This window comes from Urocitellus parryii, chromosome 1, assembly GCF_045843805.1.
Source record: "Urocitellus parryii isolate mUroPar1 chromosome 1, mUroPar1.hap1, whole genome shotgun sequence".
NCBI lineage: Eukaryota > Metazoa > Chordata > Mammalia > Rodentia > Sciuridae > Urocitellus > Urocitellus parryii.
In genome coordinates this window covers 206,661,059-206,685,536 of record NC_135531.1, presented here as the reverse complement: position 1 = coordinate 206,685,536, position 24,478 = coordinate 206,661,059, and the positions used below count along the sequence as shown (strand labels likewise).

The following is a 24,478-nucleotide window of genomic DNA, read 5'->3' as shown; positions in this document are numbered from 1 at the left end:
ATGACTGTTCCCCAGGGCAGTATTAAACTGCTTAGACCATTGTGTTTTTCTCTTATTTGCTGAATTCTTTCTTATTCTTATAATAACAGTGTGTATAAGTCCGTGTGATACAGCATCACAAAACCTAGGCTCCAATCCTTAGCTACCTCAACAAGTTCATTCATCTCTCTGGTTTCAGCTCATAATCAACTATGAAATAAATGGGGGCAGTAATAAGAACTTTGCTATCTACCTTACCATGTGTAGTTTTGAGAAATGTCATAAAATGTGTTTTGTGAATGCACAGAGAATGTCAAGAATGTGTTTTATGAACTATAGGGTTCTCTACAAGTATCATTTTTAGTGAAATACAAAACATTGATATTGGAATGATTTCTAGTCCACAGAATTGCTCTTTATGCACATTTATATTTTCTTCACAGTATAAATACAAGTACAATTATGAAAAGGAGAAGGGAAAAATGGTTGGTTTCCGCAGTCTTGAAGATGATCCCAAATTAGTCCACTCCATGCAAGTAGCGAAGATGCAATCTGATCGAGAGTACAAGAAAAACTATGAGAAGACAAAGACCAGCTACCACACCCCTGCCGACATGCTCAGTGTCACAGCTGCCAAGGATGCCCAAGCCAACATCACCAACACTAACTACAAGCATCTGATCCACAAGTACATCCTCCTTCCTGATGCCATGAACATTGAGCTGACCAGGAACATGAATCACATCCAGAGTGATGTAAGGTTCCCTTCCACCTGGGCCATGGTTGGATTCCTAGATGGGCAGGAAGAGTACAGTCTTCAATGCCAAACTTTGGTGTCTAAGTCATTTAGGTAAAGCGGAATTTGCCTCTTCTCTTTATAGAATGAATATAAGCAGGACTACAATGAATGGTACAAAGGGCTTGGCTGGAGTCCAGCTGGTTCCCTCGAAGTGGAGAAAGCCAAGAAAGCCACTGAATACGCCAGCGACCAGAAATACCGCCAGCACCCTAGCAACTTCCAGTTTAAGAAGCTGACTGACTCCATGGACATGGTGCTTGCCAAGCAGAATGCACACACCATGAACAAGGTAGCGAGAACACTTGTCCTGACGCATAACTCCCAAGTGAGGAAAGGGAAAGGTTAACCAGCTTTGGTTTCTGTTGGAGAAATTTAACTCGGGTCTACCATTTCCAGGAAATGGCAAATAGTTCTGGAGCATTTCCAATGCCATTTTCTGATACTCATCTCACATTTCTTTCCCTTGCCCTTCTAGTAAGATTAGAAATTACTTATATTTTTATTAGAGCATTTGAGTTATACATAGTTGGGGAAATCACTTATATTTTAAAATGATTATCTTGAAGTACTTTCAATCCATTCTGGATGATGTAAATTATCTAAAACACTATTTTTTTAAAGATCAAAGTTTGTAAAAGCCAGGTGCAGTGGTGCATTCCTGTAATACCGGTGACTAGGGAGACTGGGGCAGGAGGATTACAGGTTGGAGGCCAGCCTCAGCAACTTAGCAAGACCCTGTCTCAAAATAAAAAGTAAAAAGGGCTGGGGAACGTGGCTCAGTAGTAAAGCACCCTTGGTTTCAATCCCTAATAGCCCCTCAAAAAGTAAAATCTGAGTTTTTAATATCTTTTCTGAATCATATCTTACTTTAGTTATTATTTACTTGTTCTAAGTAAGCATGTTCAAATCACCTGTATATTTATTTTCTTTGCTGTTTGTCCCAGTTTATTCAGATTTCATGTATCTTTTTCCTCTCTTCCCAGCATTTGTACACAATTGATTGGAATAAAGATAAGACCAAGATCCATGTGATGCCTGACACACCAGATATTTTACAAGCCAAGCAGAATCAAACACTATTTAGTCAGGTAAAAGTACATAAATATTACTATTATGTTTTAACCTTAAGACTTATTAAACCTGTAAATGATGTACTAGTAAATAACTGATGTAAATGCTAAGCCATGGAAGTGAGTGACTCTCAAGCTGCTTGGCTTAGGGAAGTTGCAGAATGTATTAAGTTGCAGAATATACCTTCAGCTACAGCCATATGCTACATGGAGGCAGGTACTGTATCTATTTTGTTTATAAGGAAATGTTGAAACAAAACAAAATTGCATCAAAAAGACCTGGTGTGGGCTGGGGGTATAGCTCAGTTGGTAGAGTGCTTGTCCCACATGCACAAGGCCCTGGGTTCAATCCCTGGCACCACGCAAAGAAAAGACCTGGTGTGTGTTTTGGCTTTGGCATTTATGAGTTACTTGATATTGAGCAAATTACCTACCTCTATAAACCTCAGTTTTCTTATTCCTAAAATTAGGAATAAAATCATAAAAGTGCCTATGACATTAGATTTCTCTGAGGACCAAATTAGAAATTCTATAGAAAGCTCTCAGCCTAGTACCTGGTACTATTTTACATGTAGATAGTGTAAAATTAGCTGTCAATAGAAAGTACTGGATAACTGTTATTTTTGTTACTATCCATTTTTAACACTTACATAGGTTAATTCATTTGTTGCAACTTTTAAAAGATATTTCATCTATTACTTTTATCACTTAAGTAATTAAAATTTTGTGATCTCATTTTCTTTTAGTTTTCTCAATATTGATCTTTAGAACAGTGAACCAGACTGTAGTTAACAGCAGGAGGAAAGGTCCCTTATATACCCCATGTGACCATATTGTTGTTCAAATATACCACTAAGGATTCTCAGAGCCAAAATGAAAATCAAGCCAGGTCACATGATACAGCCTCAGTACTTTTTCTATTATAAAACCTATTGGGGTTTTATCAATATCTTTGTAGAGATCAAGTAGATGATATTAGAGTCTGATAACTATTCTCTGAAGTAAACTTCTGCTTGATAATCTATTGAGATTTTTAATAAAGAAGAAATAATGCTAATGAATTTCTTTAATTTTCAGAAACTGTATAAGCTGGGATGGGAAGAAGCTTTGAAGAAAGGCTATGATCTCCCAGTAGATGCGATTTCAGTACAGCTGGCCAAAGCTTCAAGGGACATTGCTAGTGATGTAAGTTCTATTTTGATTTGTTTGAGGATATTTTTATCAGAATGACATAATGTTGGCAACTATTTTTGTAGATAGACTTTACTTTTAAAAATGTAATGTTGTTCCCTTCATATTCTCCTCCCTCTTTGGTTAAACAGTCTGCACTTTATCTTTCACTATTCAAATAGGAACAGGGGCTTCTTTGCAGGTCAGCCAGAACACCTGTCAGATCATTGCTTTAACATGTTGTGTCTCGAGATACACCAAAGAACCAGATATTTCAGTTTTTCTATTGTGGCCTCAAATTAATTTTCCTGTTTTCTGCTTATATATTTTGGACAAAGGCAAATTGCTAGATATAAATCAGCCTCAACAACACAATGTTGATAGATATTACATGTAGATAGTGTAAAATTAGCTGTCAATTATTTTTATTTAGCCCATCCTTTTACTTACATCATTACAATTAATTAGCTTGGGGCATATAAAAATCCAGAAAGGCTCAGAAATTTAGGTTTTTTGGCATCAGAGGGTTTAACTCTACTTTCTGCTGGATGTCTGGTTCAAAGTTCAGAGAACAAGGATCTTTGTGTTCCAAAAAGTAGCTTCTAATTACTAGAAAGGGTAATATATCTGACAAATAAACTAAACATGGTTAAATTTTTGTATGTTACACTTAGATAATCTACCTATAACCATTTAATTTTGCTCATCTCAAAAATTAATGGGAAAAAATTCATAGGATATTGGTGATAGAGAATAAATTACTAAAATTTCATAGAGAAATATGACCTCTTAATGAAAATCTCAAAAATAAAAGAATGATCTGGTTCAGTATACAGGTTGAAGTACAGAAGGGAGAGACAGTGCTTAAAAACAGAATCTGACAAATTCTAAGAATTTAAGGGAAAATTCTGCCTAATCAAATTGTGGCACTCCAGAAATGCTAGATAATTAATCTGATAATATATTATCCACACTCTCTAGCTTATCTGTCAATAATTCATTAGAATCGATATAATGATGAACCTAAAGCGATAATGATGCTTGAATATTCCCCAGAAAGAAAATTCATTTTCATTTAATGTTATATACTAAAAATAGTTTAGGAATTGAAGAAATAGCATCAATAATTTCTGAACAACCCAACATTTGACAGTACCTAATTTCTTTTCTTTTGAACCCATTAATTAGATAGAAACTTTTTAAATCTTCCTTTAAAATCAGCTAAAGTGAACTTTCCCACCATTGTAGATATTGTATTTCCTTTCAGTTTCAAGTGATTGTTATATCTATAAAATTTCAGAAAATGAATGCTATTTTAAATATATAATTTAATACATTAAAATAACAGAATTTAGAGTTAGAAAATACATAAAGGTTATTTAATCCCATCTCCCCACTCAGCATCAGATCTTTTCTCCAGGTCTAATAGTCTGCGGATATTTACAATTATAAGCTTTTGGAATCCTTCAAAGCAGGTCACTTCCTTATTGGATCATCTCCATTTGTCATTATACACTTTCTTATTTTCAATCTTAAATATTTTACCAATCAGTCTCTGTTCTAGAACATCACAAAGTAGCTTATTTTCCCTTCTCTTTGATATCTCCTCAAACATTTCAAATTCTTATTTGCTCTCCTTTGGCTTTAATTTAATAAGTTTTTCAATCTTCTGATCATCCTATTAGTGGTTTATCCTGTGTTTTTTTTTAAGTATCTTAAAATAGAGTGTCTCAAAATTTAGTGATAGTCTATTGCTAGAAGAGGTCAGGCCAGAATAAATGAGATTCTGATATGCATTTATCTGTGCCCATACAGACTTTATGGCCCTAGTTTTTATAAGCAACTTTGTCAGATTTTCTGTATGAAGCTACAGACAATTTAAAGTCCTGAGTAGTTTTACTATGCATAACCATGAAACTGAGTATTGTGAGAAAGCCGGACCTACTTATCTGAGTAGTAATATATGTTTAGCACCTAACATCCAGTAGATGTTATTATACTCATTATCATTGTTGTTATTGTCATCCATTGCTAATGTAATTTTTCCCAAAGAATCTGAATGCCGGATTTTAATTTTACTCTCTTTCATTTATATAACTCATTTTTACCCATTTGGACACCCATGCATGCAAGACATAGATTCCCAAATAGGACAAGGTGTATGACATAACGATATGACAAATATCTAAAAATCCTGCTACTGAATAAATACAGTTTTAAGCCTGGTGACCAAGTCATTTATCTTACTAATATGCATAACCATGAAACTGAGTATTGTGGTTATGTATATTAACAAGAATATTTTCCATTCAGCCTATATTTTTTTCTCATGAGATTATCATTCCCCTAATAATCTGACAAGGGCTTGATAAAAATGTAATCTGGAAAGTCAGCATATATCATGTCTAGCATATCCAATGATATATTTCTACCTCTGGTTGGAATTAATTTCTCAACTACATTAGGTTTCTTTGATAGCCTCCACTTAAATAAAATTTACCTAAGTAAGAAAACATTTCTTACTAAGTTAGCATGGTCATCTATTTTCTCATTTCAGTTTTTAAAATCAAATATAAAAACAAAGAAAATTTAATGTAATTTGGTTTTTGTGTTAATAAAAGGACTATGTTTCCTCTGATTTCAGTTTAAATATAAACAAGGCTACCGGAAACAACTTGGACACCATATTGGATTCCGGAGTCTGCAAGATGACCCGAAGCTTGTGTTATCAATGAATGTAGCCAAAATGCAGAGTGAACGAGAATATAAGAAAGATTTTGAAAAGTGGAAAACCAGGTACACCAGCCCAGTGGACATGCTGGGAGTGGTGCTAGCCAAGAAATGTCAGGCCTTGGTTAGTGATATAGACTACAAGAACTACTTACATCAGTGGACATGCCTACCTGATCAGAATGACGTCATCCAAGCTAAAAAAGTATACGAACTACAAAGTGAGGTCAGTGTCTATTAAATTTAATAGTTTGTGTATTACTTCATATTTCATATTAGTAGCCACTTAGTCATAAAAAAAGAAACTAGAAAGAGGAATTGTCATTGAAAATCTAAAGTGCATCTATATGTAGAGCATAGAATCACTTAAGGCATAGATACAGGAGAGGATGGGGTTTTGATGGCTTGCTTTGTCCTTTGGCAGAATGTGTATAAGTCTGACCTTGAGTGGCTGAGAGGCATAGGATGGAGTCCCCTTGGTTCTTTGGAAGCAGAAAAGAATAAGCGGGCTTCAGAAATCATCAGTGAGAAGAAATATCGCCAGCCTCCAGACAAAAACAAGTTTACCAGCATTCCTGATGCCATGGACATAGTTCTGGCAAAAACAAATGCCAAAAATAGGAGTGATGTGAGTAATTCTTTAGAAATTTATTAAATACATTATACTGGCTGCCATTTGGCAGTTGCTTAGTAACTTTCCCTTAATAAATGAGTAGAAATCTGAGCGTGATGTTGTGCACCTGTAATCCTAGTGACTCACTGGGAAGGCTGAGTTGGGAGGTCAGCCTGGGAAACTTAACAGGACCCTGTCTCAAAAACAAACAAGCAAAACTAAATAAATAAGTGAATAGATTAGGAGAGAATTGCATCATATAACACAGCAAAAACGTTTTACATTGGTTTGCTTTGAATTATCAACTACCTTACACTGAATAAGGTAAAAAAGTCTAGTGTCAATTTTAGTCACCTAAACCTTCCTTACTTAGCTAGATGTATTGAGAAATTATTGATTATATTTTTTCTTTGAAACTTGAGTGCATTAAAAACCTAGGATTTTGTTGTTGTTGGGATAAAGAATACTAAGGCAAGAGGTTCTGAATACCTTACAAAGGCACAGTGAAAGTATTATAAAGATTGTTATTTTTCTGCCAAATGATTGATAAAGTTAGTTCTACTAAATCAAGATAAATCAATAATACTATTGCAGAGTATATAATTGTGTATTTCATCTCCAACTTATTTTCTTCTCTAGTACTGACACCATTGCCTGGTAAATAACAGGTGCTCAGGAAGTATTTATTGAATAAAATAAATAAAAGCAGTTTGGAATAATTTTATGCACAGAAAGGAAAGATTAATCGGTACTCAACTAAAAGCCTAATCCTGATCGTTTCAGTAGATTGAATTATGTGTACTGAGATTCTGGAACTGGTAAAAAAAAATTAAATAAAAATAGAAAGGACTGGAAGGTGTAGCTCAGTGGTAGATTGCCACTGGGTTCAATCCTGAGTGTGGTTAAAAAAAAAAGAAAGCTTAAATAGATATATAATTAGACACCTGAATGGTCTAAATACATATACTATATTTAATATCTATATATTTTATGTTTATCATATGCATTATGAGTTTTATGTAACATGTAAACCCATAATCAGCTTATAGTAAGCAATCAGTAAGTTTTAGCTCCTCTCTTCGTAAGCAACCCATCAGATTTTTTGCAATTTTGTTTCCAAAATTTAAAGTAAATTCTGACTTGTCAACTTCATTATGAATGTCTAAGTATTCATTTCTTCTTCTTCTTCTTCTTCTTTTTTTTTTTTGTTTTTATGATGGCAAGAGTATTTTCCTTCTCTTTGAATCCTAGTTTCTTGGGAGAGAGCTCTGACTAATAAGATGAGCAAGAGAAAAACCTGAATCATAAAGTTAATGGACACATCCCCAGCCGTGAGCCCTAGGTACAGGGATGCAGAAATACTGATCTGCTAAGGCCTCTGGAATAGAACCCAGACTAGTTAGGCTCCTTGCACCTGCTGCCTCTTCTTTTATGTAGGCTGATAAATCTGCCAGCATATTCAATATTAGCATTTTTTCCTGGGTTCCATGGAATGAAAGTGGCACATGCCACTGAAGCAATGATCTCATTTAGTGGTTATTAACCAGAGACAGTTTTGTCCCACAGGAGACATTTGACATCTACAAATATTTTTGTCACAACTTGGGGGTGGCATGCTGCTGTCCTCTAGTGGATAGAAACTAGGTATGCTGCTAAAAATACCACAGTGCACAAGAGAGCCCTCTACAACCAAGAATTGTCCAGCAAATGAAACCAGTAGTAATAAGGTTGAGAAATTGGTGTTCTTGATCAGAAAGGCTGGTGCAGAGCTGGAAAAAATAATGAAAAATGATGAGCTTTGATTTGTCTGGGCCCTGAAGATCTTAATCAGCTTCTCTAGGTTATATGAGCTGTAGTATATATATTCAAAAAGAAAAGTGCCAACCTACTCATCTCACACAAAATATCTTAAAGGGAAATTGACAAATCCAAGGAATCCATGAAATTTTGAAAAATGTTATATTGGAATAAACTTAGGCATACATAAAAGTTCAAACCCAGTATAAATTATGTATTTTTTCCACTCACATTTCACAAACATTAATGTTTTAACACATTTGTATTCTCTTTCCCTCTCTTCTTCCTTCCCTCATTTTCCCTATCTCCTGAATGTATCTATATGACAAAGTAAATTACTTTATGATGCCTCATCACCCTGAAATACTTCATGTGTATCTGCTGAAAATAAGGACATCTTATATAACTTTCATTAGAATGATCAAAATTATGAAATTAATGTTGATAATTATCAGTTTGCAGAATTTGTTCAATTTTGTCACTAATGTCATTTATAGCAAAAGAAATTTTTTTTTCCTGGTCCAGGATCCAATCCAAGATCATGTGCTACGTTTTCTTGCCATATCTTTAGTTTCCATTATTCTAGACTATTTTCTCAGTATTTCTACATCTTCCGAGTCCTTGACATTTGTAAAAACTACAGGCCACTTATTTTGTAGGGTCTGCTGGAGTTGTGTTTCCTGGTGTCCTCATGATTAGATTCAGATTCTCTTTTCAGGCTATCTCACATTGTGTCCTGAGTATATCATATTAGGAGGCACATTATATCAATTTGTTCCATTACTGATAATTTAAACTGATCACTCTCAAGTTACCATTTTACCCTTTGTAATTGATAAGTATCTTGTGGAGATATTTTCTAATATTATATAAATAACCTGGTTTAGATAAGTGAGATAACTGAGTTTTTTGTCTGGGTCTTTTTGTTTTCTATTGAGGACAAACTTAAGGATAGCTTTTGAACATCAAATAGATTTTAATAAATTCCCAAATGTAATCCTTTTGGGAATCCGAATCCTCAAAAATAATATTAACATAAATAGTAAGCCTGTTAGAAATACTGAGGTGCTGCAAGAAATCAAACACATTCAAAAGTAGGTAGGCAAGGCATTTAATTCTGACAGAAGGGCAAGCTACAGAACTTGGCTAGCAAGTGCACCTGGGCAAGCAGTCCACTAACATAATGCTGCCTTTCACCCTATTTGGAGGACTTGGATACAATTTATACAATTAGCTAATTCTAAAATTAGGGTGGGTAAAAGGGAAGGGCTATGGTTAAAATGGCTATTATTGGATCCAATAAAGGCTGAAAATGGACTAGCAGACTTTCTATTTCTCCCAGCCACATAAAAAATGAAACTCCCTAATTTCTAGGCAAACTTTGAATAAGTTATTTTTTGAGAAGGCTGGGCCCTCTTGCAATTAAACACTAAGGGAAACTTTACAACCCCCAAAATGGAAAAATCTGTTCCTTTTTATAACATTGGAAAAAGTTCTAATTATTTGGACTGGTTTCTTAAGGGCAGAATTATCTGTAACTTTGAAAGTGTGGTCCATAATATACATTTTGGAAGACAATCGTGTTCCAGATGTTTATATTGTCTACTATTTCATCAGTAATAATGTTTAATGTCAATGTAATATTTGATGATGCTTAAAGTAGAAGCCACCTATATCATGTGCTGATCTAATACAACCATTGAAAAATTCTTATTTCTCATTTTAGAGACTTTATAGAGAAGCTTGGGACAAGGACAAGACCCAAATTCACATCATGCCTGATACACCTGACATTATTCTGGCTAAGGCAAACTTAATCAATACAAGTGATGTAAGTTTCCAAATTCAGCATGCATTTTCAGAAAGCTCATTTTAATTGCTTCTGTGTCATTGAAGTTGTTTGGAAGTCTTTTTGAATCCCTGAACCATTTAAATTAACAAACTACATGCGATTCAGATCCCTTATATAAAACTTTCAGATTGAAGCTCAAGATTTTGGTACTCCTGACACAGGCAGAGTTGGGAAGCTGCTCTCTCTGTGCCTTGCGTTCCACTATTACACATCTCAAAGTAATGTAATGTCCCTATATGGGGCATGTGTTTCTTATAGGCAATTCCTACTGGGTCTTGAGTGCTTACCTAGCACGGTGCCCAACACATAGTAGATGTTCAATGAAAGTTGGAGTGAGTGAGCATATAAAATTCATGCGGGATAATTTCATTTTTATTGTCAACATAATCTCCTGAAATTTATAGATGAAAAAAATGAACTATTTTAAGAACCCATTTTAAGCTCCAGGAGAGTGACTTCAACATTAAATATGTTAGAATAATAATACCATAAGGATTAGTATAGTTCTTAATTATGTCACAAATATGAAGAAACAAATGACTATACATAAATTGTAAAAATTTAATGGTTAAGCTCTTTAAAATTTTTAGCTTTAAAAAATTTTGAAGGATTCTGTATATTACCTACAGATGTTGATCCTTCTTTAGATGGCCCTATATTATAAACAATCATTCACAATGCATCAGCCACATGAAAGCAGAAGCAGAAGCCACTTACACAAAATTTTCCCCCTAGAGGAGAAACATGGACAGGTGTTACTCTTTTCTAAAAATAGCTCCTAGTAAAATACTCCACATTAATTGGAAAACAGTATCTAAGTATCTTTCATTCCATTTTTCTATCAATTTGCTTCTGCAGTCTCATAAGAATTTGGGAAGAGCTGACATTTAATTTTGTTCATCTAGGCAATTAAAAAGCTTTAAAGTTTAAAATAAGATCATTAGCAATCCCCGACCATAATTTCCAATTATATTTGAGTAGTCTAGAGCACAGATATTATTCCATGGACTCTTAAAGTATTCAGCACATTGGATTCATTATGCTGCATATGCAGTTGTTTATAGAGAACAGTTTGCCAAGTGACCTTCTCTCAACAGAAAATCTACCGAATGGGTTATGAGGAGCTGAAGAAAAAAGGCTACGATCTTCCTGTTGATGCCATACCAATCAAAGCAGCCAAAGCATCCCGGGAAATTGCCAGTGAAGTAAGACCTCATCCCCTGTTGATATTGATTGAATTACAATTAATCCCTTCAAAGCAGTCTCAGTGTAATTTTAAATAGAACAAAATCTTCTATGGGATAACAAATTAAAACAGTGAAATAGTCCCAGACATGCAGTGTGAGATGAGGAATAAGATCAAGGATGCATTTATTATGTATGAAATTGTAACTGAATTTAGCCTTTAATCTTTCCTATCAAAAAACAAAATCTGTGGCTTTCCAGGATTAGTACAATATTTAGAATTAAAGTTATTTGTGATTTCCCACAAAAAAATGGCAACATAAGTTAATTTTGAAAGAAATGAGATACATTCTTTGTTCCCCTCAGTACAAATACAAAGATGGGTACCGAAAACAGCTGGGCCACCACATTGGAGCCCGAAATATTAAAGATGACCCCAAGATGATGTGGTCCATGCACGTGGCCAAAATCCAGAGTGACAGGGAGTACAAGAAGGACTTTGAGAAGTGGAAGACCAAGTTCAGCAGCCCAGTGGACATGCTGGGGGTGGTGCTGGCCAAGAAGTGCCAGACCTTAGTGAGTGACGTGGACTACAAGAACTACCTGCACCAGTGGACATGCCTGCCTGACCAGAATGATGTCATCCATGCTCGGCAGGCCTATGACCTCCAGAGTGATGTGAGTCTAAGGTTTCTCTTTGATCAGTTAAATATTGTTTATGTTTTCCTTAGTGTCAAAATTCCCCTAAAGTGATTGGAGTTGAGGGCTGGGGAAATAGCTCAGTTGATAGAGTACTTACCTTGCGTGTGCTAGGCCCTAGGTTCAATCCCTAGCACCACACACACACACACACACACACACATACACACACATACACACAAATTCACCTAATGTAATGGGAGTGGAGGTTACACAATGAGTTCTACATCCCTGAACTAATGCCCAGTTTTATCCACTCACCAACATCTGGAGGCATCATTATTCCACAAAGAAAGATCAGCAGAGTCATTGCTTTGATGGAAACCTCTAGATTGCTAATCTAGGCAATTAAAGAATTAAGTTGTCCTTTGCATGCTTCTGTTAAGTGTTTTCCAAAATATGCTTCTTTTTTTTTTTTTTTCATTAACCACACAAGTCTTTTTATTCTAATGTAAAAATACAGAATTTTTTAGAGGGAAGGATAACATGAAATAAATCAGAAAACATCTTCACATTAATCAGTCTTTTCATATACTTCAAATTTGTACTTAATGCCTTTCTCCTCCTGGACCTCAGAAAGAACACCTGGGTATTCTGGAAGAAGTTTATATTTCTCCAAATCAATTTCTGGGAAAAATGTGTCACTTTCAAATTCCTGCATGATCCTTGTCACAAACAATTTAATATGGCCTGGTTGAATCATGGCTTCCTTATAAACAGAACTGCCTCCTACTATCCAAATCATGTCTATTTTACTTGCTAATTCTGGCTGCTCAGTAAGTTTTAAGGCATCGGTCAGACTTTTGGCAAGAAAATGAGCTCCTTGTGGAAGTTCTCTTCTACTGAAGGGGTTGTCGTCATTCTTTGGAAATACTTGAATTCATTCCTGTCCTGCGATGTCTCGGCGGAAGCCTGTATCGGGCAGTCTTTCTGCAGCCGGCCCAGCCCATGGGAGACAAGCAGTTTTGAGCCGATTCTTTCACTCCACGGGAAGCCTCAAATCCATTTAGTCTCCTACGGAAGCCGCGGCGAAGGCAAACCACGGCTCCGCAGCACTCTTAGCGTCCACCGCCCAGCCTCCCAAAATATGCTTCTGATATGAGCATTTTGATGATTGAAAATTCATTCCAAAATTTTGAAATTTTGTAAGAATTCATTAAAATATTATAGATGTATTATATATAGTCATATGTAATGTTACATACTATAAACTCTTATTTCTTCAGGGACATATGCTTTTGTTTAGTGATTTGACACTTGTAATTTCAGAATTTGTACAAGGCTGATCTTCAGTGGCTAAAAGGCATTGGCTGGATACCTTCTGGTTCTCTCGAGGATGAGAAGAACAAAAGAGCTACTCAAATTTTGAGTGACCATGTTTACCGTCAGCACCCAGATAAATTCAAGTTTTCCAGCCTTATGGACTCCATACCAATGGTTTTGGCAAAAAATAATGCTATTACCATGAACCATGTAAGTCCTTTCTTTGCATGAATGAAGTACTGATTTTTAAAAAAATTGGTGGAAACACTGAAATTTTTTAATATAAAAGAAAATTCATGTTCAATTCTTTTACTTGATATCAAAGTAGTTTTTAAGTAAGTGTGCTTCTTACTGACAGGAAATGTCTCAACCTGTAAGTGTCACAACCAGGTCACAGAGCAGAATCTCTTTAGTCTCATTAGGAATCAGATTATTCATTACTAACCTGTATTTTGTTTGTTTTAGCACCTCTATACAGAAGCTTGGAATAAAGATAAAACTACTGTCCACATTATGCCAGATACCCCTGAAGTTTTACTAGCTAAACAAAACAAAGTAAATTACAGTGAGGTAAGCAGTATATTAGTGGTAAATGATATGTTTTCCTTACAATGCACTTTATAAATAAAACTTATGATTATTTATGTCTATTTCAGAAATTATATAAACTTGGCCTAGAAGAAGCCAAGAAGAAAGGCTATGATATGCGGCTCGATGCCATTCCTATTAAGGCTGCCAAGGCCTCCAGAGACATCGCCAGTGATGTAAGTACACCTGAGAAATTCCTCATCTTAGCTTTGGATCCAAGATCACTTTCTCTAGCCTAGATGTATAGTAGAGCAAGTAAGCTATGAGGCTAAAACTGTTGCTAATGGTTTGGTTTTGCAGCAGATAGTTTAAAATAATGGTAATCAAATTCTTAGCACCCAGGTTAAATTCTACCTCTTCTACCTATGACTGAGTCCATAGCAACATGCATTTCAAAACATGTCCATTTCCTGCTGAACAAAAGCATTGGGTAATTGACTGTAATTTAGATATCTTTTTGGTTTTTCCACATGATCTATATATATAATCAAATTTATTGTAGGGTTCCTTTAAAACCAAACCTAGGCACTGCAGAGACTGAGTAAATAGGATACATTACTCAAAGTCCAACCATCCATGCAGACCATGTTTGTCCCTGTACCCAGTGATGGGCTGCAGATATTTGCTTTCTTTTTTTTTTTAATTTGTTCTTTTTAGATATACATGATAGTAGAGGGTATTTTGACATATTATACATATATGGAGTAAAATATGGATTTTCTCACATTTCTAAAACTTTTATCCTTTCATTTCTTTTGTCCATCAGGTAAAAAAAAATATTTTTCTTTTATTTCCAAAATGTGGGAAGTAATGATCATAATTTAAAAATGAATAGTCATTTGGGAATAGGAAGACTGTAGAATGAATTGGACATAACTTTCTTATGCTCATATATGAATACACAACCAGTATAACTCTACATCATGTACAACCACAAGAATGGCAACCTAAATGTAATGGGTTGCACTCCATGTATGTATATGTCAAAATACACTCTACTCTCATGCACATCTAAATTTAAAAAAAAGAATGATCAACAATCAAAGGATGAAACATAGTAATATAATCCACATAAAGAAAATCAAGTTTAAAAATCAAATTTATAAAGACTACTTAGTGACACAGGAAAATTCTTATATAATAACCGAAAAGAGCAGGCAACAACCCATATAATGTTTGACTCATGCTCTAATTTTATTCTGTTTTATACACATGCACCACAAAAATTTCTCTGAGTAATAGAGTAGTGTTTTAATTTCTTTTTGTATATATATATTTCATTTGTTTTCTAAATGGCTTTTAAGATGCATATGTTGTATACTTATATATTCAAAGAAAACCATTACTTTTAATTAATATAATAATTTAAGCCTAGTAATGTTTCTTAAAGTCAAAATAAATAACAAACAATCTTTTTCTTCTTCTAGTTCAAGTACAAAGAAGGCTATCGTAAGCAGCTGGGTCACCATATTGGTGCCCGAGCTATACATGATGACCCCAAGATGATGTGGTCCATGCATGTGGCCAAAATCCAGAGTGACAGGGAGTACAAGAAAGACTTTGAGAAATGGAAGACCAAGTTCAGCAGCCCAGTGGACATGCTGGGGGTGGTGCTGGCCAAGAAGTGCCAGACCTTAGTGAGTGACGTGGACTACAAGAACTACCTGCACCAGTGGACATGCCTGCCCGACCAGAATGATGTCATCCATGCTCGGCAGGCCTATGACCTCCAGAGCGATGTGAGTACTGAGGATCTTGGACATGCAAAGGTGGGAAGTTGGTGAATTAATTCCCCTTGGAGAAGGTAGCAATGGGTGGCACCAAGCTCACGAATCCTAGTCAACAAAGAATACTTGCCTTTCTTCTTAGGAATGTTGTTAATCCTTTAACCCTCCAGACAAAATGTCCTGCAGTCTGAACACTACATGCCTACAAAACTGTTTTTAAGTGTACTCTTACTTGATTTTATGTTTTATAGATAAAAATGCATTTCCAATGAAGGGATAAATACTGATTCACTATTTGTGTCAACAGAATTTGTATAAGTCAGATCTCCAGTGGATGAAAGGCATCGGCTGGGTGCCCATTGGCTCTTTGGATGTGGAAAAATGCAAAAGGGCAACTGAAATTTTGAGTGATAAAATCTATCGTCAGCCTCCAGACAAATTCAAATTTACCAGTGTGACTGATTCTCTGGAACAAGTATTGGCCAAGAATAATGCCATCACCATGAACAAGGTGAGGTTTCAGAGTTCTGAGATCCAAGGTGGGGCTGAATGGAAGAAAAAGTAGCATAATTGAGACAAGACATGGAATATTGAGCAAAAAGAGACACCCATCATCCTTCATTATTTCTCCATCTAATCTATCATAAAACTGATGTTATTTATACTTTAATATTTCAGTTATTTCGTGGTTTTGATAAAATGGCATAAATTTATAGAAAATAATCTTTGTATAAAAGATGTTTATTCTTACATTCCTTTTAATTATTAACATACATGTTTCAGGTTCTCAGAAGGTATATATAAATATCTATTCTGCTGCGAACTGATTACTTGAAGACATTTATAAAATACATAATGAATATAAAATGCCATGACCTTGTCTTTTTTTTGTCGTTGTTTATATACAACAAAATTCCTATTGATCGTACACTAAATTCTTTTTCTGATGGATTAATATATTTTCTTTAATAGCGTTTATACACAGAAGCCTGGGACAAAGACAAGACCCAGATCCACATAATGCCAGACACGCCAGAAATCATGTTGGCAAGAATGAACAAAATCAACTATAGTGAGGTGAGAGCAGATGCTAGTTCTTTGATCTTTGCACCCTATTTCTTACTTCAATCAGTTTATTCCAAGATGTGTAATGCTGCATGGCAGATTTATCAAGAATCTTTCTTCGTGCAAAAAAACAAATCTTAGATTTCTCAATCACCCTCACAGATGTCAATCTTTAAGTAGTGAGAATTGTCATTTAAGGAGAACGAATGATAAGAATTAATGATTTAAGTAGTATCCATAAGATTAAGTAGTCTATTTTGTTTTATTATTTAAATTTTTTTAAATTGTAAATGGATACAATACCTTTATTTATTTATTTATTTATTTATTTATTTATTTATTGAATGTAGTGTGGAGGACTGAACCCAGTACCTCACACATGCTAGGCAAACACTGTAATACTGAGCTATAGCCCAGCTCCTTGTTTTATTATTTTGAAGTGAAGAAAAAAGCAATAGGCCAAATGTGTCTCTTCTTGACAGTAAAGCAAAGCTTTTGTAAATATATTTAAGCTTTTTAATGTGTAAAATTAAAGTCAAGGACTAAAATTACAATTCCACCAAGTAACATACACTTGTAGAGGGTTGGGAACAGAGACAGAGAGACTATGAAAGAGAATCTGTCAGTGTGTGTGTTAACAAGCCATTTCCTTTTCACTTCTAGACAGCATAAGGCCACATGCCCCCATTTTAGAATCCTTTATGCTAAAGACAGAGAGTCCGCATCTCTTCTGATAAAGGAATTCCCACTCCACAAATCATTGACCCGCCTTTGCTCAAGGGTTCCCAGGGACAGGGAGCTTATCTCATAAATCCATCTGTTCTGGAAAATTCCATTAGAAAGTGCTTCTGATACATGATTTTTAAAAAGTGCTTCTGATATATTGAGTCACAACATTTCTCAAATCCACGCAGTGCTCTGAAGTTAGCAGAACTAATCTGTGCCTACCCTCATAGGTAGTGATAGCCACAGGGGTCCTCCCCCACCAGTCACACCCCAGGTTCTCTTTGTAATCTAAACATCCCAAGTTCCTGGGCATTCCTCACATAAAATCCCTGGCAAAATGTGACTGAGACTTGAACAAAATACTGTGAAGTCGGAATAACTAAAGTAGAATATAGTTAGCTATAACATTTCCTCTTCTGACCTTCATTTCTGCACCCTGTGCTCCCCAGGGGCACACTGGCTGCTCCCTCACTGCTGGTGCACATGAACTTGGGATCAACTCCAAGGCATTTACATGGTCTGAAGCTAAGTTTTCTCTACCCAGAATTTATGCATTTGGAAGTTCAAATCTCGGTTCAGAGATTGCTATTTATCTCTGTGTCATTTCTTAGACTGAGGCTATAGGTTTAAGCCTGTGGAGATTTTTGTGACTCTGTGACTATGTAAGCTGATCGATTGTATTTTTTTTTAATCCCAGCTTGGAGCCACCAGCAAGTAAAGTATTATTTTTTTTGACAGCCCAGATCAATAGAATTTTACTCTTCTTCAGGTTACAATTTAGAGAATTTAGATAGAATACCCTCCATCTTAAGTGGCTTTAGGGATGCAGACTGCAGTTTTAGTGCTTGTGTAAGTAGCTGTTCACTAAAAAATAAAAACATCAAGTCCTGCTCTTGAATTTTTAGCCAAACTTATAGTGGAGGTCCTTAATTGGTATAGGAAAACATTCATTGCATGATTGCATGTGCAGAAATTTCAGGAAACAGAGCCTTGTAACTCTCCATTTAACATTTCTGAAATTTCCAACTCTGCTAAAGAAAGCTTAGAAAAAATGTAGGATGAGTGATAGTTCAAAAAGGCCAAGGGAGAACACCCTCCATTGAGTGCTTAGCCTGCCTGGTTTCCTTTCTCTGTCTTTTCTCTATCAGTCAGCTTATTTCAATTCTTTTGTGTTTCCATTTCATTTTGGGCAGGAAGTTATAATGCAAATTTAGTTTTCACTCTTTTTCTGGAAGATTTTTTCTTGGTTTCCTATTTTCTGTAGAATTGAGCACCATATTCTTAGCTTCAGGTGTTCACAGTCCAACTTTGGATTCCTCTCCTGCCACCTCCTCTCTGGGGCCTCTCCCACTTCCTTCACCACCCGGTGCCTTAGTCCACTGTGCACTGATTCATGCCATTCTCTCTTCCCTTGGCTCCATCTTAGTCTGTGGAAACCAGCCCATGACTCAAGGTCCAACTCAAAGATCACCCTGCTGCAGGAACTTTCCTGATGCTTAGTCCAGAGTCAATGACTCCTTTCTGGAGGTCTTTGCTAATAATGCCATTAAATCACCTGTTGTGGTCTGACTTCTCAGCAATTGGTTTTGTAGGTTATCTGTCTTTTATCACTTGTCCCGGAAGCTTTAAAGTTCAGAGCGGTCTCTTCTTCATCTTTGATTTCCAAGTACCCAGCTCAGTCACAGACACAGAGTCAGTATAGAATACATGCGAATTGAATTAATTGCCATGAGCAATAGTTTATCCACATTCTGCTACTGTTTGCCTGAGTTAAAGCTTAGTTTTTTCCCAGTATTTTCAAACTCAATTCACTGCTTAAACTAAGATTTTCAAAACAATATTATATATATATATGTATATATATATATATATACACACACACATATATTTACACACATATATATTTACACACATATATATGTGTATAAGTATATACATACACATATATATGTATTCAAAATATTTTAAAATAAAGATGCAGTGATCATCAGAGGTACCATTCTTAAGCCTTAATCTAGTAAAAGAAATTTAGAAGATTTGGTATTCTCAAAACACTGTCATAGACACTATCTGTGCAGAATTTTGTGAATTATCTAAGTTCTATATCGGCTTTTGGATATGAGTATCAACATCTGATTTTTCCCCCCAATTTCAGAGTCTGTATAAACTCGCCAACGAGGAAGCAAAGAAGAAAGGCTACGACTTACGAAGTGATGCCATCCCCATTGTGGCAGCCAAGGCCTCCAGAGATATCATCAGTGATGTGAGTTGACAATTCCATTCCCAGTGTGTGATCAATCTGATGTGGCATTTTCACTGATCTAAATCTTTAAAAACAAAACAAAACAACAACTTTGCTAAACTTTTGAAGTGTATCCTGATATATTTGTGTGGGGTTTTTCAGAAACCTACTTTTGAGGGAAATGGAAAATTTGGTATTTGTAAACAGGACCTTGTAACCTGTAAGACATGGTGTCTTCATCCCACCAAAGACGGGAAAGATCCATGCATGTGTAAACTGCCAGAATGCAGCAGTAGGCTTGGAGATATTTACACAAAAATTATCACTGTGCTTATAGAAAGTATAACTCATAAACTTAAGCTCACTCACTGAGAATCATATCTGGCTTTATGTAACAGTTTAATATTCAGTGTTTTAAAATGCATATGAAAAAAATAAACTGTAAAGTTATAAAAAAAATAAAAATAAAAAAAATAAAATGCATATGATATTCACAGCTGGGCGAGGTGGCACATGCCTTTAATCCTAGCAGCTCGGGAGGCTGAGACAGGAGGATCGTGAATTCAAAGCCAGTCTCAGCAAAAGCAAGACACTAAGCAACTTAGTGAGACACTGTCTCTAAATAAAATACAAAATAGGGCTGGGGATGTGGCTTGAGTTTAATTCCTGGTACCAAAAACAAAAATTCATATAACATTTGCTATTACAATTTGCCCTTGTAAGATTATAAAAAGAACGCAATTGATCAGGACCAGAAGGAGGATTCTGACCTATGCAGGTAGCCTTTACAGTAGCAGGAGCCTGGTTGTGTAGGGTAACCTTCCAGGTAAAGCCATCATCCTTTCTTGGTGCCTCAGGAACAGAACACTGCTCCAAAAATCAAGGACCACTATTCAAGAATGTTCTTTCTTTATATTGGAATATCATATAATTGATTCATTTGTGCATGTTAAATCCCCAACAAATGGATTTATGCCAATAATAATAATAATAATAATAATAATAATAATAATGGCTAGGGCTGTAGCTCAGTGGTAGATGGCTTGCCTAGCACATGCGAGGTACTGGGTTTGATCCTCAGCACCACATAAAAATAAATAAATAAAATAAAGGTATGTGTTCAACTGCAACTAAAAAAATATTTAAATAATAATAATAATATGAGTATTAGAGCTAAGAAGTGTGCTCACCTGTGCTTAGAACTTTATGTGTATTATCTCACTTCATAATTACCCTAGACTTCACAATTGCCCCTAATTAGTGTTTAAACAACTTGCCCCAAATCAAAGTCTCAGTGGGGAGCAAAGTTGAGACTCTAGACAACCTCATTCCTTCCTACTAAGCCAAGTTCCCACTACCCCTACCAATTGGTCCCTACTTTCTAACTCAGTTGTCCTTGAAATCAGAAGCACATATTTGGGATAATTGGCTTAAGTTCCAGGGTGAAATCATTGGACATGGAATAATAAAAACATTGTTGGCCCATGTGAAACTGAAACCCATGACCTTATGAGGAGCATGTTCTGACCATTTGATTTGCTAATCAGTTTTCCAAATGATGCCAAAAATTGGCCACTGTCACTGAATGCATGAATTCAATATAAATAATAAATTCTCTGTTGCCACTCTAGGCAGTACTTGACCTGGAGTACTGGTTCCTGGTGCTTACAGGAACCATACACTCATTTTAGAACTTATTAAACACACCATGCCGCCAAGCATGCTTTTTCTGACATGCTTTCAGTGTATAAGATCCAATTTTCCAGGTCACCTAGTCCAAATGCTCTCTCCCTGATTTCTGCAGGTCACCCCTCGCCACTGTGTGTGCCTTCTGCCTCCAGAAATATTCTTTAGTCCCATTTCATAGATGTTTTTGAGTATACTCTACAATTAATAAATTCTATCTATTTTACCACATCTCTATGCTTCCAGGACAAAAGCCAGGATTACTGGCTGCAGTTAATGCTTATCTGCAAAACTACAATGAAAGTAAGATGATTTTGTACAGATGTGTGGTCTCTAACAGTTTATAATGAAGACTTATTTGTGCATTTTCATTTCAGTACAAATACAAAGATGGCTACCGCAAACAGCTGGGCCACCACATTGGAGCCCGGGATATTAAAGATGACCCCAAGATGATGTGGTCCATGCACGTGGCCAAAATCCAGAGTGACAGGGAGTACAAGAAGGACTTTGAGAAGTGGAAGACCAAGTTCAGCAGCCCAGTGGACATGCTGGGGGTGGTGCTGGCCAAGAAGTGCCAGACCTTAGTGAGTGACGTGGACTACAAGAACTACCTGCACCAGTGGACGTGCCTGCCTGACCAGAATGATGTCATCCATGCTCGGCAGGCCTATGACCTCCAGAGCGACGTGAGTGCAGCATCCATCATAGATCTGTGTGTAGGAATACTTTATGCAATAAAAATAGGCCTATTATTTATATACCTTTATATTATATAATCCATTGGCCTATTTAAGCTAGGATTTAATGTTCAGTAAATGAGATTTGAATCCGAATTTTAAGTAGTTTTATTGCTTATCATGAATACATTAGTAGTCCTTATAAGGAAATGAAGTTTGCAAGTGGAATTGATCTCATAAAAAACAAAACTGGAGCCAGGCATGTTGGTTCATACCCATAAGACTAGCTATTTGGGAGGCTAAATCAGGATTTCAGGATCAAGCATGGGCAATTTAGACTGTGTCTCAAAATAAAATATAAAAGAAAAGACAGGATATGACTCATTGGTAAAGTGCCCCTGGGTTCAATCCCTAGTACCAAAAAGGAGGGAAAAAATGGAATTAAGCAATGCTAGAATTCAGGGTCCACCAGAGGGAGACATTTTCTTTTATTCTCTTAATGGGGAATAAAGGAACGCATCTTTATTAAAAGAAAAAATTACTCTGGAATTTGTTGTTGACTTTCTTGCCAAATGAATGAGAGTGTAATTATTGGAATGCTAATGCCAGCTAGGATTTAATGCTACATGTCATTCTTAGCAAATGAAGGAAGCTGCGTGTGTAAGCTATTGGGTCGTTCCACTGACTCCTGATCCTTCAGTGAAGCTCTTTGTATGGAGGAGCCACACAATAATGACAGAACTCGGTACCTATTAGAAGTAGATGCACAATCTCAAATCAGGGTGTGAGAAGCACATTGCCTGCACAATTTTATAAACATTTAAAGGAATTTTTAAGTATTTGGGAAGCTTTGGAGAATTAAGACAAATTCATAGTAATCATACATTAATTGGTTTTTCAGCCCATCTGAAAAACTTCCACACTCTTAAGTAGCTTTCAACAGACATAGGCCTGTACCTCCAGAAGAAAGGATTTGCTTGCACATAAAAGGTAGTTAATAAGGGTTGTTGTCACCCATAGAGTGACAGTGTTGACATATGGCTTGCCATTTGTCTGTTTGTCAGGCACCTTTTTGGATTGGCTTCCTTCCATTGTGATTGGTTTTAATAATATGGGAGGCATTTGAAAGTTAAAAGGCACTCTAAAGGTATAAAATGTTATTGTTTTCATTCTTGCTGTTATTATTGGGGTTGGGGGACAACTAGTCAGCACAGAACAATTCCTGTAGGTTTTTTGTCTGCAGAATACCAGTTTGTATTTTCTACTTAGCTATTATAGGTGAACGCTTTCCAATCAATTGAGCAGAGGTCCAATACCATTGTTGAAAAGTAGTTATGAATACCTACGGAGTACATAAAAGTCTTTAGCAGAGAAAAAGACTAAAAATGGCAAGATAAGTCAGGATAAGAGTCAGTGATTCCTATCCTGAGAGCTTGGTGAGGCAGGAACTGGAACCCTGGGACAATGATATGGTCATTTACTGTCCCGAATCTCAGATAATATTGAAGTCATCAAAGGTCTGTCTTGGGACATCATTATTGTATAATACTTCCCCTCTCTCTTTCTTTTCAAAGAGTATTACAGCTATTTCAAGTTATTAGAAAAGGGACATAGAAGACAATAATAATCCAGTTTGATCCAACCACTAAAAAAGTCTATTCTTGCATCTGTAATTCATCTACCCTCATTGTTTCCTGCATTACTTATTCATTTAATATTATATTAACATTTCTATGTATTGTCAATATTCTTAGAAAATGAGGCTTTTGGTAGTTGCAGAGAGTTTTATTTGCCAAGGCCTAACATTGATTTATTGGCCTGTTTCTGGACATGTGTGGTTTCTCTCCCTCTAAGGTCGCATTCTTTCCTGTGCTCATGGATATTTTATATAACAGTGTTCACTGAACTGACTGAGAGAAGATATTAGTTGGGATCATGCCTCTCCTAACAAGCTGAAGTATTTGACAACCCATCATTATGGCTCAGAGACATTTCTGGGTCAATTTAGAGTATATTTCTTCTTTTAGTCTGTCTGCTACAGTGAGCTTGTTTACTATAAGAAAAATATGGAATCATACTTTATTATTGATACCATTTGCATATTTGCCCTAAATATTTTGGTCCTGATGAAGAGTTTCTGCATTTTCTTTTTCTTTTCTCAGAATATTTATAAGTCTGATCTCCAGTGGTTGAGAGGCATCGGCTGGGTCCCCATTGGGTCTCTGGATGTGGTCAAGTGCAAGAGAGCTGCAGAGATCCTGAGTGATAACATCTACCGCCAGCCTCCAGACAAGCTGAAGTTCACCAGTGTGACAGATTCTCTGGAGCAGGTGCTGGCCAAGAACAATGCTCTCAACATGAACAAGGTGAGCACTGGATGCCTCAGACTTTCAAGACTTTCTAAGATGCCAAGAGATGTTATGATATTTTAATGAAGAGCAGATTAAAAAATATTCATGAAAGAGTAGGGTCATGTTTATCTTTTAAATTACATACTGGAAATCCTCTAAATAATCTCTGTTTCTAGTTTTGACCTCGATGACTAGCAGTCTCAAACCTCCAACGAAATACAGGTCAATAATAACCCTGTTTTAACTTGGCTTTTTG

At 36.0% G+C, this 24,478-nt stretch overlaps 1 protein-coding gene across 25 annotated transcripts in view; it reads left to right on the top strand.

Annotated features, from left to right (window-relative positions):
- Neb (nebulin) overlaps positions 1-24,478 on the top strand; it is a 205,594-nt gene that overhangs the window by 65,552 nt on the left and 115,564 nt on the right. For 23 of the 25 annotated variants that reach the window (XM_077802538.1, XM_077802547.1, XM_077802529.1 and 20 more), the window contains 18 exons: positions 423-734; positions 861-1,067; positions 1,762-1,866; positions 2,926-3,033; positions 5,663-5,974; positions 6,173-6,376; positions 9,885-9,989; positions 11,108-11,215; positions 11,562-11,873; positions 13,164-13,367; positions 13,623-13,727; positions 13,814-13,921; positions 15,173-15,484; positions 15,780-15,983; positions 16,445-16,549; positions 19,419-19,526; positions 21,569-21,880; positions 24,034-24,237. In XM_077802538.1, the coding sequence (XP_077658664.1) occupies positions 423-734; positions 861-1,067; positions 1,762-1,866; positions 2,926-3,033; positions 5,663-5,974; positions 6,173-6,376; positions 9,885-9,989; positions 11,108-11,215; positions 11,562-11,873; positions 13,164-13,367; positions 13,623-13,727; positions 13,814-13,921; positions 15,173-15,484; positions 15,780-15,983; positions 16,445-16,549; positions 19,419-19,526; positions 21,569-21,880; positions 24,034-24,237 (3,435 nt within the window). The remainder of the gene's footprint in view (positions 1-422; positions 735-860; positions 1,068-1,761; positions 1,867-2,925; positions 3,034-5,662; positions 5,975-6,172; positions 6,377-9,884; positions 9,990-11,107; positions 11,216-11,561; positions 11,874-13,163; positions 13,368-13,622; positions 13,728-13,813; positions 13,922-15,172; positions 15,485-15,779; positions 15,984-16,444; positions 16,550-19,418; positions 19,527-21,568; positions 21,881-24,033; positions 24,238-24,478) is intronic. The other 2 variants (XM_026387926.2, XM_026387917.2) reach the window with 2 other exon arrangements.